Genomic DNA, 13810 nt, shown 5'->3' on the forward strand with positions numbered 1-13810 from the left:
TGGATGGAAGCAGAAGAAGCAATGGGTGGAAGCAGAAGAAGCAATGGATGGAAGCAGAAGAAGCAATGGATGGAAGCAGAAGAAGCAATGGATGGAAGCAGAAGAAGCAATGGGTGGAAACAGAAGAACCAATGGATGGAAACAGAAGACGCAATGGATGGAAACAGAAGAAGCAATGGATGGAAGCTAATCAAGGAGAGAAGCAACCTAGAACTGAGAAATTTCTCAGAACAATTACCCAGAGGAATGGCTTGCTTTCAGAAGTTGTGAGTGCCCCAACACTGGAGGCTTTCAAGAAGAGACTGAACAGCAATTTATCTGAAATGTAGGGTCTCCTGCTCAAGCAGAGGTTTGGACTACTAACTAGAAGACCTCCAAGGTCCCTTCCAACTTTGTTCTTCTTATTCTATTCTATTCAAGACAACAAAGAAAGAGAAGGCATTGTTAGAGTGTTTCCTAGAATCTGCAAGGTTTAAAAGAACGAATTCTCTAGTCTACTCAAAGAACTTTGAAATTAAATGCCACTCAAGGCAACAGCAGAAGAGAGGGGAGAAGAACTGAAGCAAGCGTAGGCAGGAAGGAAAAAAAAGATGCTGATATTTAATGGACGTCTATCTACTTCTTAGCCAAGGCACACTATTGCCAAGAACTTAGAGGGCGGTCCAAAGTCTTTACAGAAAAGATGAGCCTGGGAAAGGGATCTGACAGAACAGAGGAGGCACCCTAAAGGTACTTTATTCTTTGGAGTGATTCATGGCATAAAGCACAGCAAAGAAAAGATGTTTTTAGAAAACTGAACGAAACGAAGCTGGAAGAGCAAAATTCAGGGCTGCTTCGTAATGGCACTTCAAAGCTGGGAGGTGAGAGAATTCAGAATCACGGCTAAGAGCCGCTAGTGCGTACCCAGGCCCATATAACCAGCAAGGCCTCTAAATTAAGCTTTATCGATGCCTCTCTCTCCTCCCCCCACTGCAGAAATCCAATTCTGCTCCTCTCCCCTCTCCTTCCTTCCTTCCTTCCTTCCTTCCAGAGGTAGTCTGGAAAAATGAAGGCGTTAAGCATGACTGCATCTCTCTCTGCAATGCACCCAAAAGTTACAGAAACGGGAGAAATAAAGTTGTCAGTTCTTGGGAAGGTTAGATGAGGAGAGAGAAGCAGAGAAAGTTACAGAGGGCAGGACGTGGAAGAGGAAAAAGGTGGCTGAATTTATACAAAATGTTCAAATAAATAAAAACCAAGCAAATGCATTCACACAAGGAACTACATTTGAGGAGGGTTTACTGGGCTTATTATGCAAGCTAGCCCTAATTCATTTCTAACATCAGGCTAGCCCTAATTCATTTCTAACACTAATTCATTTCTAAAATCCAAATTCAAAAAGGGTATTTATTTGATTCAAATATGCGATCTCAAGGTCAAATTGCTTCCATTCAAACTGCTTCCACGTTTAATTCAGGGGGGGAAAAAAGCGTCCCGAAGCATCAAAATGCTTGCAGTTACATTAATCCGAGGAAGAAAGGAACAAAACGAGCAGGGATGGGATATACCTTTGAGTGACTAGAGATGTTGCAAAGTTTCCACTGGATTTGCCTTTAAGGATTTCATTGCATTTTTGAAAACTCCTCCTGTGCTTTTTTTTTTTAAAGTCAGAGATAGCAGGCATGTGCAAAGGACAACAAAAGAACCTAAAGAACTCTTTTCCTGAATCCATGCAGAAAATGTCCTACTCAAATATCAAATCCTCCTTAACATCCTCCTCAAACATCAAGCCTTTCAAAACCCTTTAAAAAAGTTTTCACTCACTCATTCATTCGTTCGTTCATTCGTTCATTCATTCGATTTCTATAGTTGCCCATCTCACTTTGGGCTGCTTACAATAAAAAAAGTCACAATTAAAATACTAAAACACTTCAAAACAACAGAAAAACAATAGAAACATCCAAAATAAATAGGCGTAGTAGCCAAGATACTTGGTCAGTTAGCAAACCTTGGTCAGGAAACGGGGTTCTTGTCACATTCAGCACCCCAGGCTTGGGAATACAGCCAGGTATTTAGGGCGTTACAAAAGGCTAATTCTAATCTCCAAAGGGAGGATAATAATAATAATAATAATAATAATAATAATAATAATAATAATAATAAAATTGGCAGGGACCTTGGAGGTCATCTAGTCCAACCCCCTGATGTTCCATATAGAGCAGAGATCACTGGTTGGACTGGATTTAGTAAAATAAAATGGAGATTCTATTTTCTACCTACCAAGTATCCTCTAACTAGTTTAACATCACGATGCAAACTCTTTAAGCTGCAAGCAGAACTGGCTGTAGAGTTAGCCTCTTGTATTTATAAAGGAGAATATTTGTAGCTCAGGGCTGAAATGAGGGGTCCTTGGTACACTCTGAGCTTGGCTGTTTTCTTGAAGACGTTTCATTACCAAACTAGGCAACATCATCAGTGCACCGATGAAATGTCTGCAGGAAAACAACCAAGCTCAGAGAGCACCAAGGACCCACTCTTGTATTTATTTTAATAACTTAAATGTTGATCCATGACCTCTGTTTTAAGTACTTCTCTTTATTTGGTAAGTTAGGCTCAAAAGCTCCAGTCAAGGTCCTTTAGTTCAGCAGTCTCCAACTCCCAGGCCATGGATTGGTATTGGTCCGTGGCCTGTTAGGAACCGGGCCGGGCTAGTGGCGGGCGATTTATCTGCACATGCGCAGGATCTAAACCACCCACTTCCCCTTGCTCTAATCCAGTGGTTCTCAACCTTTTTAATGCCGCGACCCCAACCAGTCGTAAGTCGAGGACTAAACCGATCGTAAGTCGAGGACTACCCAACCGGTCGTAAGTCGAGGACTTTCCCTGCCCGGGAGCGCCGCGCATGCGTGGTTCTGCCCCCTGTGCCGGCCGAGGCGTAGCTGGCAAGCGGCAGAGACGGAGCAGGCCGACCACCAGCTGGCCCAGCCCAAGGGAGGTAAGGCACCCGCCGGAAAAGGGGGAAAAAATGGCGGACAAAAAAAATGGTGGACAGCCTTGCTTGGCGACCCCCGTGAAATAGTCGATCGATCCCAAATGGGGTCCCGACCCAGTCTAATCCATGGAAGACAATTTTTTCTTCCAAAACCAGTCCCTGGAGCCAGAAAGGCTGGGGGCCGTTGTTTTAGTTTATCTTTTTTTTAAAAAAAATCCAATATTTAAATATTGCCAATATTATCAAAACTCTAGGCAGCTCACCCACACAAGGCAAGGCACACTCCCTTCTGCCAAATCGAAGACAATAAAATTAAATCTAGAATTATATCAAATTAGAATAAAATTGGAAGCAGAAACAGAATTTATGTGGCCGCTCTAAGCACACAACAGTCTGAACAGCTTTTCTGAAGATAGCTTGTGTGGGGCCATCTGGATTTCAGAAAGGAACGCCTTGTTGTGTATCTGCGTCTATCTCCCATCCTCCACCCCAAGCCAAAGAAACTCATAACAAACCCTTTGAACGGAATAAATAGGCCAGGCAGAATCTACCGAAAGCGATGTTTCCAAATATAATAATTATTTCTCTGAGGATTTTATTTCCAAGATTCACTTCAGAGGTAGACACCACCCAATCAGTTAAGCGAATTGACCAGATGCCTTCACACCAATGAGTGGGCTTTTGTGAATGACACATAGACAGTTTTAATTGATTGGAATCAACAGTTGGAATCAACTTGAATCTAATCAGAATTTTGAATTGGATCCTAGGTGCTTCACCTCCTCTATTATTTTATAAATGTTAAGTTTCAAAAACAGATTAAGCGTGCAAGTTAACATTCTTCTCCCCCCCCCAGTTATTTTACTTTTAAAATCTTATCGTTCCATAAAGCAAAAACATAATGACATCACAGTCAATTTTCCACATTATGCAGAGAATAGGGGATTAATCTTCAGTGAAACAGGTGCTTGCGCCTTCAATATCATATGGTGGAAATTATGATGCAGAAAGATGGAGGGGTCCTGTCAAACATAGGCATACTAAGCAGGCTTCCTTTATAGGGTTTTGTTGTGAATCCGTGCCAGCCACTGGACCCAGCAGCTGAGTCCCGGGAATCAGAGGAGGAGGAGGAGGGGCCTGGAGACCCATCAGAGTCGGAGGAAGGCTCTGATGAGCTGCAGGACTTACAATCTGATGAAGAGCCTGGCCCCTCCAATCGTGCTCAGGCTGAGACCCGGCTGTGCGGGGAAGCTGAGTCAGACTCTGAGGACTCACAGCTGGAAGACATCATAGGCACTCGCAAACACAGACAGGCAACAAGAGTAGAACAGAGGGAGGCAATGGGGCGACTCCAAGGGAGGAGGAGAAGGCATTGAGAAGCAAGAAACAATGGATGGAAACTAACCAAGGAGAGAAGCAACCTGCAACTAAGGAGAAATTTCCTAACTAGAGCAATCAACTAATGCAGGGGTAGGCAACCTCGGCTCTTTTATGACTCATGGACTTCAACTCCCAGAATTCCTGAATTCAATTCTGGGAATTGAAGTCCATGAGTCATAAAAGAGCCGAGGTTGCCTACGCCTGAACTAATGGAACAGCTTGCCTTCAGAAGCTGTGGGTGCTTCATCACTGGAGGTTTTGAAGAAGAGACTGGACTGCCACTGGTCTGAAATGGTATAAGGTCTCCTGCTTGAGCAGGGGGTTGAATCAGAAGACCTCCAAGGTCCCTTCCATCTCTATTTTGATTGATTGAAAGATGGGAAGGAAGGGAACAAGATGCAGACAGGAAGCAAATGGAGTTTTATCTTAGTCCTCGAATGATGGTGCAAAACTAACCAATTCTCAGTCCTCCAAGTCACAGTTGTCCCAAACATGTTTTTCCAAGAGGCAACTGGACTGTTTTTTTTAAAAAGACATTTCGCTTCTCATCCACGATGGGAAAGTCCAGTTGCCTCTTGAAAAAGCATCTTTGGGACAACCAGCAGGTTCCAGGTAGTACTTTGCCCAAAGTAATCAGAAGAACCCCTTCCGAGTTTTGCATGGCCTTAGTAGACCCTAGTTCAATTTTGCTGAGTTACTGAGCACGTGCTCCAATTAACTGAATTCCCTGCAAACACAATCCAAGCCAATGTTTATTCCTTAGCTGCAGCCCTTGCTGGGACCACCTACTTCGGCAGCCTCAGCGTTGCTGAGTAATGCTATTTACAGTGTAAAATGTGCAAAAGGCAAGTTAATAGAAGGCAATTCACACCAGGCCTGTTACAGTTGGAGCCTCGATACGTTCAGCTGGAGTGAAGGAGGCATGAGCGCAACTTTCCATTTTTAAAAAACCTAAATGATAATGCTCGCAAAGCATCGCAGCAGCCTGAAATTAAATGTTCTCATCTGGAGGTGTCTACGCTCTGGCTCTGAGCGGATGCAAGTCTTCATCCGAGCCCAGCTATGTAAACAGCTTTCAAAGTTATTAGATCATGATTAGCAGACAACAGATGTGGCCAGGGAGCCTGTGTGAGGCAGCTCTGATTCTCCCTGAGGGGGTACTTCAAACCACAAAAACAACAACCAAATTGTCCTCAACCAAGCGGCTTCACTCACACCAGGAGTCAGCCTCTTATCTGCAAGTACAGTACATATAGTAGTATTTCTTGAAGTCCCCGTGCTTTCTTTTCCTATAGGCTTGCATAAACGCCCATCTGCTGATAAGCAAAGCCTTGAATTTTTAACCTTTAAATCCTCAGCTTATCTGCAAGCATAGAGGACATTTGCCTTATATCTTCATCACAACAACGAATCCATCTAAGTAGATCTGTAATGGCCCAGTGACCAGCCCTTTTTCTTACTCCACGGGTTGGTTCTGAGCGCTTCGGAGTTGATCCTGAGAATAATTTTATAATTCATTATTTGGCCCTTGGATTTCTGCTGCAGGATCCCATTTGCTCTTTCCAGACTTAGGTTTCCCTCCAGCCGCAGATTTATTTTTCATAAGCACATCTGTGCTTTGATTCCAAGACAGAATAAGGAATGAAGGGAAGGGCATGGTTCATGTAGGAGTACGAAGGACAAGCTGAGAGGCAGTTTGGTGTCATTGGGAGCAGGTTAAAAACCAGGAGACCATGAGTTCTACTCCTGGCTTGGGTCCTAGATGATGATGGACTGCTAGTTTTTTTTTTCTTTCAGCCCTAAAAAGAACACAAACTACTTCTGAAAATTTTTTGTTGTTAGTTGCGAAGTCGTGTCCGATCCATCGCGACCCCATGGACAACGTTCCTCCAGGTCTTCCTGTCCTCTACCATCTTCCAGAGTCCGTTTAAGCTCATGCCTCCTGCTTCAGTGACTCCATCCAGCCACCTCATTCTCTGTCGTCCCCTTCTTCTATTGCCCTCCATCTTTCCCAGCATTAGGCTCTTCTCCAGTGAGTCCTTCCTTCTCATTCGGTGGCCAAAGTACTTGAGTTTCAGCTTCAGGATCTGGCCTTCTAAAGAGCAGTCGGGGTTGATCTCCTCTAGGTAAGAAAATACAGGTAGTCCTCAACTTACAAGCACAATTGACCCAGAAATATCTCTTCCTGAGACATTAAATGGGTTTTGCCCCATTTGATGACCTTTCTTGCTACAGTTTTTAAATGAACCCCTGTGGTTGTTAAGTTAGTAACATGGCTGTTAAGTGAATCTGGCTTCCCCATTGTCGGAACGTTACAAAAAGTGATCACATGACTCTGGGACATAGTGACCGTCATAAATATGAGCTCGTTGCAAGCGTCCGAATTTTGATCACGTGGCATGGGGATGCTGCAATGGTCATAAGTGTGAAAAATAGTCACAGATTGCTTTTTTCAATGCATTCATAACTCTGAATGGTCACTAAATGAACTGTTGTAAGTAGAGGACTTACCTGTGTTGTGAAACGTCAAGACTGACTCTAATGTCTCTCTCTCTCTCTCACTGACTCTCTCACACGCACACACACAAACAAAGGCTAGCTAAATTCGTAAGAGAAGAGAGATGAAGTCAAGAAGCTCAACAAAGCAATCTAGATCAATAAAATTTGGGGGTGAGCAGGGCAGAGTCAAGGATCTACAGCAGGGGTGTCAAACTGCTGGCCCGGGGGCCAGTTGCGTCGTGCGGAGGCCGCACCCACCCGAGCTCCGGCAAAGTGAAAAAAAGTCGCGATATGACGTGACACATCATGTGATGTGGCGAGTTTGACCTCCGCGATCTACACAAAACATCAAATTCCGGGAGCAAATACACAACAGTTGGCTTTTCATGACCAGAAAAGCAAGTGTGAACTGCAAGTGTGATTCAGGATGGTGCCAACCAGCCATTGTCTGTATCAGGCCATCCTTGCAGTTCAGCAGAAAAATGAGCAGATATGTTTGCATGCTAATGCCCCCATTTTTAAACCTCAAAGAACAGAAACGACAAGTTAAAACTAGATAAACTGGAATCAAGTGGCTTGTTCCACTGAAAAAGTGAAAGAAATGAGTGAAAGAAAAAGGAAGGAAAAATAACACCGACACAGTGGTACATTAAAAAGGGTTGGGATTTAACTGCACAGCCACAGATCTTACACACTCACAAATCTTACACAACACATTCAGATCACACACACAGAGAGAGAGACAAATTGAGGTGTTTGCACTGCTGATGTTGATCATGAGATCTCTGGCTACTAGGAAAAAGAGATTATGAAGACATTGGATTGACAGGTTAGAAAATCTCTGGGAAAGGACTCAGAGGAGTTATTTGGACTAAGGGGGATATTAAATGTGTGTTGCTGAATCACCTGGTAATCTTCTTGTGCTTACAGAACACAAGATTTTCTGAGCTGGGAGAATGTGAGAGCGTTCTTTCCTCAATTAAAAACCAAGATGGAAAGACAAGTTCTTAAAATAAGGATTTCCACCTTTTTTTATTATTATTTCTGAAATCCTTCCAAGTAAGTAGAAACTGCTAAGAGGAAACTGCCCCTTCGGAGAAATATCCTTCCTATTCACTTCATTCCTCCCTTTTTGCCCTACTCATTCTGGCCTCATTCCCTCACTTGCTATTTAATCTTCTGGAAGGCAAGGTGATGTTGACATCACAGCATTGTGATTTCTGTGACAATATCACAGGCCGAAACACCCCAAGGACGGCCCTGGCAGCCAACTGAACAAGACAAAAATAAGGGTGTACAAATGAGAGGTCACGGAGAGAAGAAGAGGGAAGGAAAAGGGGATATTTTAAAAAAGAAACAAAGGCAAAGGGAAGAAGAGGAAATGAAACAGCATCAAAGCATCCAGCAAATTGAGGATTGAGAGCAAGAAAAATGTGTGTGTGTGTGTGTGGGGGGGTTTAATGGAAGATTGAATATTGGAAACAAGGAACAGGCAGAAATAATTGATGCAAATATTTGGCAGAGAAAGAGGTTGGTTGGGCAAACTGCCTGTAGGAGAAGGACAGGCAGAGACAGGGGGCAGAGTCAAGAGAGGAATCAGCCTGGAGTTGTTACATTCTCACAAATGGTTCCAAGTCCAACCCCTCTTGAATTACATTAACTCTTACCTAATGCTAATTTAATGCTAACCGTTACTTGACTAAATTTTCTGTATAGGCATCAGCAATAAATCGTCTTATCTGAAATTTAATGTGTGGTCCTGATTCTTCGTGCCTGACTCGTGGATCTCCTACTCTACAGACCACAGGTAAGGCCCCTTTTACACCAGGATCCAAACCTTGGTGGCAAGATGGCAACTCTATTGCTGGTGACAATCTGCAAATAGGAAAGAGACCATCCCTCATCCATTAGGGATTTCCATAAGAAGAAAGATGTCCAAACATCTATAATATTGCCGTGAGAGGTTCTACAGCTAAATCTGCTGCTCTGTGTTAAAATAAGGACAATTCTTTCATTCAATGGGATTTTAATATCATCAGTAAAAGACTTGTGATCTGAGCTCAATCTTAAGGGAAGGATACCCTTCATTAAAATGAACTTTTTAGCTTTTGGTATATCTAGAAGCGCAATCTGTATTGTGTAGAATTGGGAAATGAGGGTATTTAAAAAAAGAACTGGGATTTAAAAAAAAAAAAAATCCATCACATTTAATGTTGCCCCAGGAAAGCTTTCTATTTTCAATCCCTTTTTGTGAAACATAAATGGATAAAATGTTCCACGTTTGATGGGCTATCTGCTAATAGTCCTTGACTGTAGGAAGTTGAAGGTATTATTTAGAAAGAAGGGAAAAGGGGAGATGAAAAACAAGGGTTCACTGTGATCTTTCAACCTCTTTTGAAGACACTTCCCTTCCCCACCCCTTATCCTGGAGGAATAGGTGTGACGTTCCAATTCTGCTTAATTAACCGAGATTTTGGTTAGTTTGTTTTTGCATGAGGTAGAAAAGGTGATGGTGGGCTGCTTTAAACATTCATTCACATATGCCTCTTTTTATCGCTAAAATAACTGCTGGAATGTCACGCTCCATCATAAACTGAAAGGGTTTTCTCCCTTGAGAGAGAAAAGTGCAATCAGAAGCAATATGGTTTCCATTAAGGTGAAAGAACAGCTCGGAAATGAAAATGGCAACGAACAATTTAGCCAAACTCTAGTCTGAATAGAGCTTTTTTTGAAATTTTGAGTTTAGGCCGAATCAGGCCAACAAAGGGTCATCCTTGGCATAGGGGACACCAGCCATTGCAGGTACTGTAGTCCTCAACCTACAACTATTTGTTTAGTGAATGTACAATGGTACTGAAAAAAGGGACTTATGGCTTCACACTTACGGCCATTGCAGCATCCCCATGGTCACGCGATCAAAATTCATATTTATGATGGTAAAAGGGGGCAAAACTCACTTAACAAGTGTCTCATTTAGGCACAGAAATTTTGGGCTCAGTTATGATTGTAAGGCAAGGGCTACCTGTATTGTGAGAAAAGCAGTCTTACCTCAAGTCCTCATAACTGAATGCACATCCTTATTAAGACAACACTCCTCATTACAAAGGCCAGCTCAAAAAGGACAGATACAATCAATTGACTTAATAAAGTTCTTCTCCTTCTTCTTCCTCCTCTTCCTCCTCCTCCTCCTCCTCCTCCTCCTCCTCCTCCTCCTCCTCCTCCTCTTCTTCTTCTTCTTCTTCTTCTTCTTCTTCTTCTTCTTCTTCTTCTTCTTCTTCTTCTTCTTCTTCTTCTTCTTCCTTCCTTCCTTCCTTCTTTCTTCTTCTTTCTTTTTCTTCTCCTCCTACTCCTCCTCCTTCAATTTTACCTTTGATACAATTTGATCTTCCTTCACTTTTATCTTACCTTCTATATCTTATTCTATTTATATCTCACTTCATTGTACCTTATCTCAGTTTATTGTATTTTACTGTGGCTGGTGCTCATGTTTGAGATGGCCAATTGACTAATCCATAAAGTACGTCATATTGTATTTTGATCAGGTCACTCAACAGGCCTGGTGATAACCGTTAACACAAGGAGTCATCTCAATGGCTTCTCAGGACTACCAATTTGTGCCTGGTTTTAATTTTTTGACAGGTGCCCACCCAAAGAATACAATCACTTTCATTTACCCAAAGACTTTTGAAGATGATTATTTTAGAAGACTAAAATCTCTTACCTCTTACCTCGCCTAGGTCCAATGTCTTTCCTAGCTGCTCTAGTAGATCAGCCCTGGCTGCATTCTTTTTGTGCTTTTTTCCATCATAGTGTTGCTGTGCCATCATTGGGTTGTTAAACCAAGCTGCACAGAGCTGGCAATACCTGTCAGAATCTCTTCTCTGATGGGGTGGAGACACTGCTGGAGAGCTCTCCACATGTGGCTCCTTAAGAGAACTCAGGTTTGTTTCTGCAAAAGAAAGCAAGCAGAAATGGAGTCACCCAGGTTCCTATCCCATCACGGAGAAACAAGGCTTCCAATAAACAACTAATCGTCATATTTTGGTCGCCATGATAGAAAGGATTCTAGAAAGATTGGAGAGAAGAGCAACAAAGATAATTAGGGGACTGGAGGCTAAAACATATGAAGAACGGTTGCAGGAATTGGGTTTAATGAAGAGAAGGAGTAGGGGTGATAGCAGTGTTCCAATATCTGAAGGGTTGCCACAAAAAAGAGGGGGTCAAACTATTCTCTAAAGCATCTGAAGGTAGGACAAGAAGCAATGGATCGAAACTAATCAAGGAGAGATCCAACTTAGAACTGAGGAGAAATTTCCTGACAGTGAGAACAGTTATTCTGTGGAACAACTTGCCTCCAGAAGTTATGGGTGCTCCAACACTGGAGGCTTTTTAAAAAGAGATTGGACAACCATTTATCTGAAATGCTATAGGGTTTCCTGCTTGAGCAGGGGGTTGGACTAGAAGACCTCCAAGGTCCCTTTCAACTCTGTTGCTCTATTATATGAACTGTATAGCCACTGGGTATTCTTCTCTCTGCAGTTGTAAAGGAGATATTTAATATGAGAGAATGTAATTAGTTCAATCAAGAACTAATTGGGATGCATATTGGAATATTGGCCATCTAAAGCATCCTAGAGATTTGATTTATGGGGACACTTCAAGATGTAAATAACCAGAGTTGTCTTAAGGCAATTCATGTTCCATCATAAGGCTTATAAATGTCTAGAACATTAACATGGATAGTTTAAACCTGACCTGGGCCCAAACGTGTAACAGGAAGAGGATTCTGCTTTCATATTTATCAGACAAAATGGAAGGTCAGCATCTAGTTACTTAAGATCTCAAAACCCTGGAGACTTCATGTTGCTATTTGACCTCAAGGACCAAAACTGCATTTACCTAACTCAATTGGTCTGGAATCAGGCAGCACCTAAACTGAATTCAATAAATCAGTACATAATAAACCCTCCGTCAAGCACAGGAAATCAGGATGTCCAGGCAGTTCAAATGAATATATGCATGCTAACATTCTCCACCAGAATCTGAACTATTAACAGTCAAAGCAAATTGGCGATAGATAAGAATTCAAGGTGAGGTGGACTTAGATCCCTTGTGGGAACAAAAGGGACTTGAGGCCGATTGTGCAGTTGACCCTCCCAGGTTCAGCCTGGTCAACGCCTACATCCTCAGTTGAGCACGAAGCCCCAAGTAAATACAAAAGAATAAAAGATGAACTAGACTGAGCAGCGTGGTGGCGAGAGGTGGAGCTCTCGCCTCACAATCAGGAGATTATGAGTTCGATCCTAGGATGATCCCAGGTCATCCTGACTCCACCCTGAAAGAAGGGATTACTGGATCGTTAAAAGAAAAAAAAGATGAACTAGACTAAATCAATTCAACAGCTCATCTAATCCTACCACCCATTTTCCCTGTTTGCTAAAAAGAGCTCCTTGGAAAGCCTAGAGGTCAGACATTAGCTTGGTGGCATCCTCCAGCTTATGTTTCTCAACAATTAATAGTCTAGGCCAATGTTTCTCACCCTTGGCACCTTTAAGATATGTGGACTCCAACTATCTGGAAAATAGTTGATTTCATAAATCATGTTTAAGCTAACAATGCATAAGCATGTCATATATATATATACTGATATTCACCAAGATGGAGGGGTTTTTTTCTTTATTAGATTACACCTCCGTCAAGTTGTGAAAGGTGTAGATTTGGGTAATGGATAATGTCACAGTGTGACATGGATTTAGATTCTTAAAAATAGATGTAAAAATCTGCTCTCATGTGTCACCTTTCTAAAATACGGTTGGTACATACACCACATCCTCAAATGATTAACATACTTTCCCCAATAAATCTTAACACTTCTCTGGTGTGATTCTTTATGTGAGGTTCTGCAGGGAGGGTTTTTTAAATGAAAGATTCACTATTTTTTCTTCATACAGACACGTCTTTATGTAACACAAATTTCAAAATCGTTCATTCGCAGGTACCATTCTCAGTCAATGTCTGGCTGAAAAGACTATTCTGACTATTCTGTCTAAGAAGAAAGAGGTGTACAGGAACAATCAGGCTTGCAAAATTCTCTTATTATAGCCAATTGCGAGACGTGAGCAGTTTCAGGCTACCTGTGGAGTTGAGTCTCTAGTCTGCTCTACTCAGTGGGGCTGACATCTGCAGACTTTGTTCAGCGTTGTCATTTGCATAATAGGGTTTGTTTTGGCAACTCTATTTCCATAGAAACCTGTGATAAATTCCTTTTAAATTCTGACAATCTAGGTTAGGGGTGGGCAGTCACACTGCTTGCGCATTTTCCTATCCTATCTATTCTGCTGGAAAATGCACCAACAATATAAACGAAGCATTGGCTTGACATAATTCATAAAGCAGAAAAATCCCATCGGTCTACAAAACAGAAGAACAAAATAGAATAGCAAAACTGGGCTCCGTCCATTGCTCGCCTTCCACTTTCCTTCGCAGGCTGTTTCCCCTGATTCAACTCACTTCCTTTCCCTTCCCATCAAAAGGCTGACCACCTGACCATCTACTTTATCATCTTGCACCCAACTGGTCAACCAGATGCCCCAAGAAAACCCCAGACAGGGCGTGAAAGCAATAGTATTCTTACTTTTGCAAAAAAGCATGAACGGTTACTTCTCAATCGCTAAGAGTTTCTAAAATATTAGATTTTAATTATGTGGAATAAAAATTCAATTAAATAAATGGAGTTAATACAGCGCTGCTCATTTATTGCTGATGTCAACGCTGCAAATACTGTATATTCTTGCTTTGACAATATGCAGAACTGTCTGGTATTTTTAGAGTTAATGCAGAGCAGAAGAGGGAGGAGGGAAAAGCCCGGGAAAGAGAGAGGAAGGGAACCTTTGACCTTCACACTAATTGGATAACGTGATATATGACAGCTAATTTAGGGAGGGAACATGCTGATAATTT

At 42.1% G+C, this 13810-nt stretch overlaps 1 protein-coding gene across 1 annotated transcript in view; it reads right to left on the reverse strand.

Annotated features, from left to right (window-relative positions):
• ZMAT4 (zinc finger matrin-type 4) overlaps positions 1-13810 on the reverse strand; it is a 73989-nt gene that overhangs the window by 25036 nt on the left and 35143 nt on the right. Inside the window, exon 4 of the mRNA XM_015817977.2 lies at positions 10572-10799. Coding sequence (XP_015673463.2) covers positions 10572-10799 — 228 coding nt within the window. The remainder of the gene's footprint in view (positions 1-10571; positions 10800-13810) is intronic.

The sequence above is a fragment of the Protobothrops mucrosquamatus genome, unplaced genomic scaffold (assembly GCF_001527695.2).
Source record: "Protobothrops mucrosquamatus isolate PMUCROS unplaced genomic scaffold, P.Mucros_1.0 scaffold659, whole genome shotgun sequence".
Classification (NCBI taxonomy): Eukaryota; Metazoa; Chordata; class Lepidosauria; order Squamata; family Viperidae; genus Protobothrops; species Protobothrops mucrosquamatus.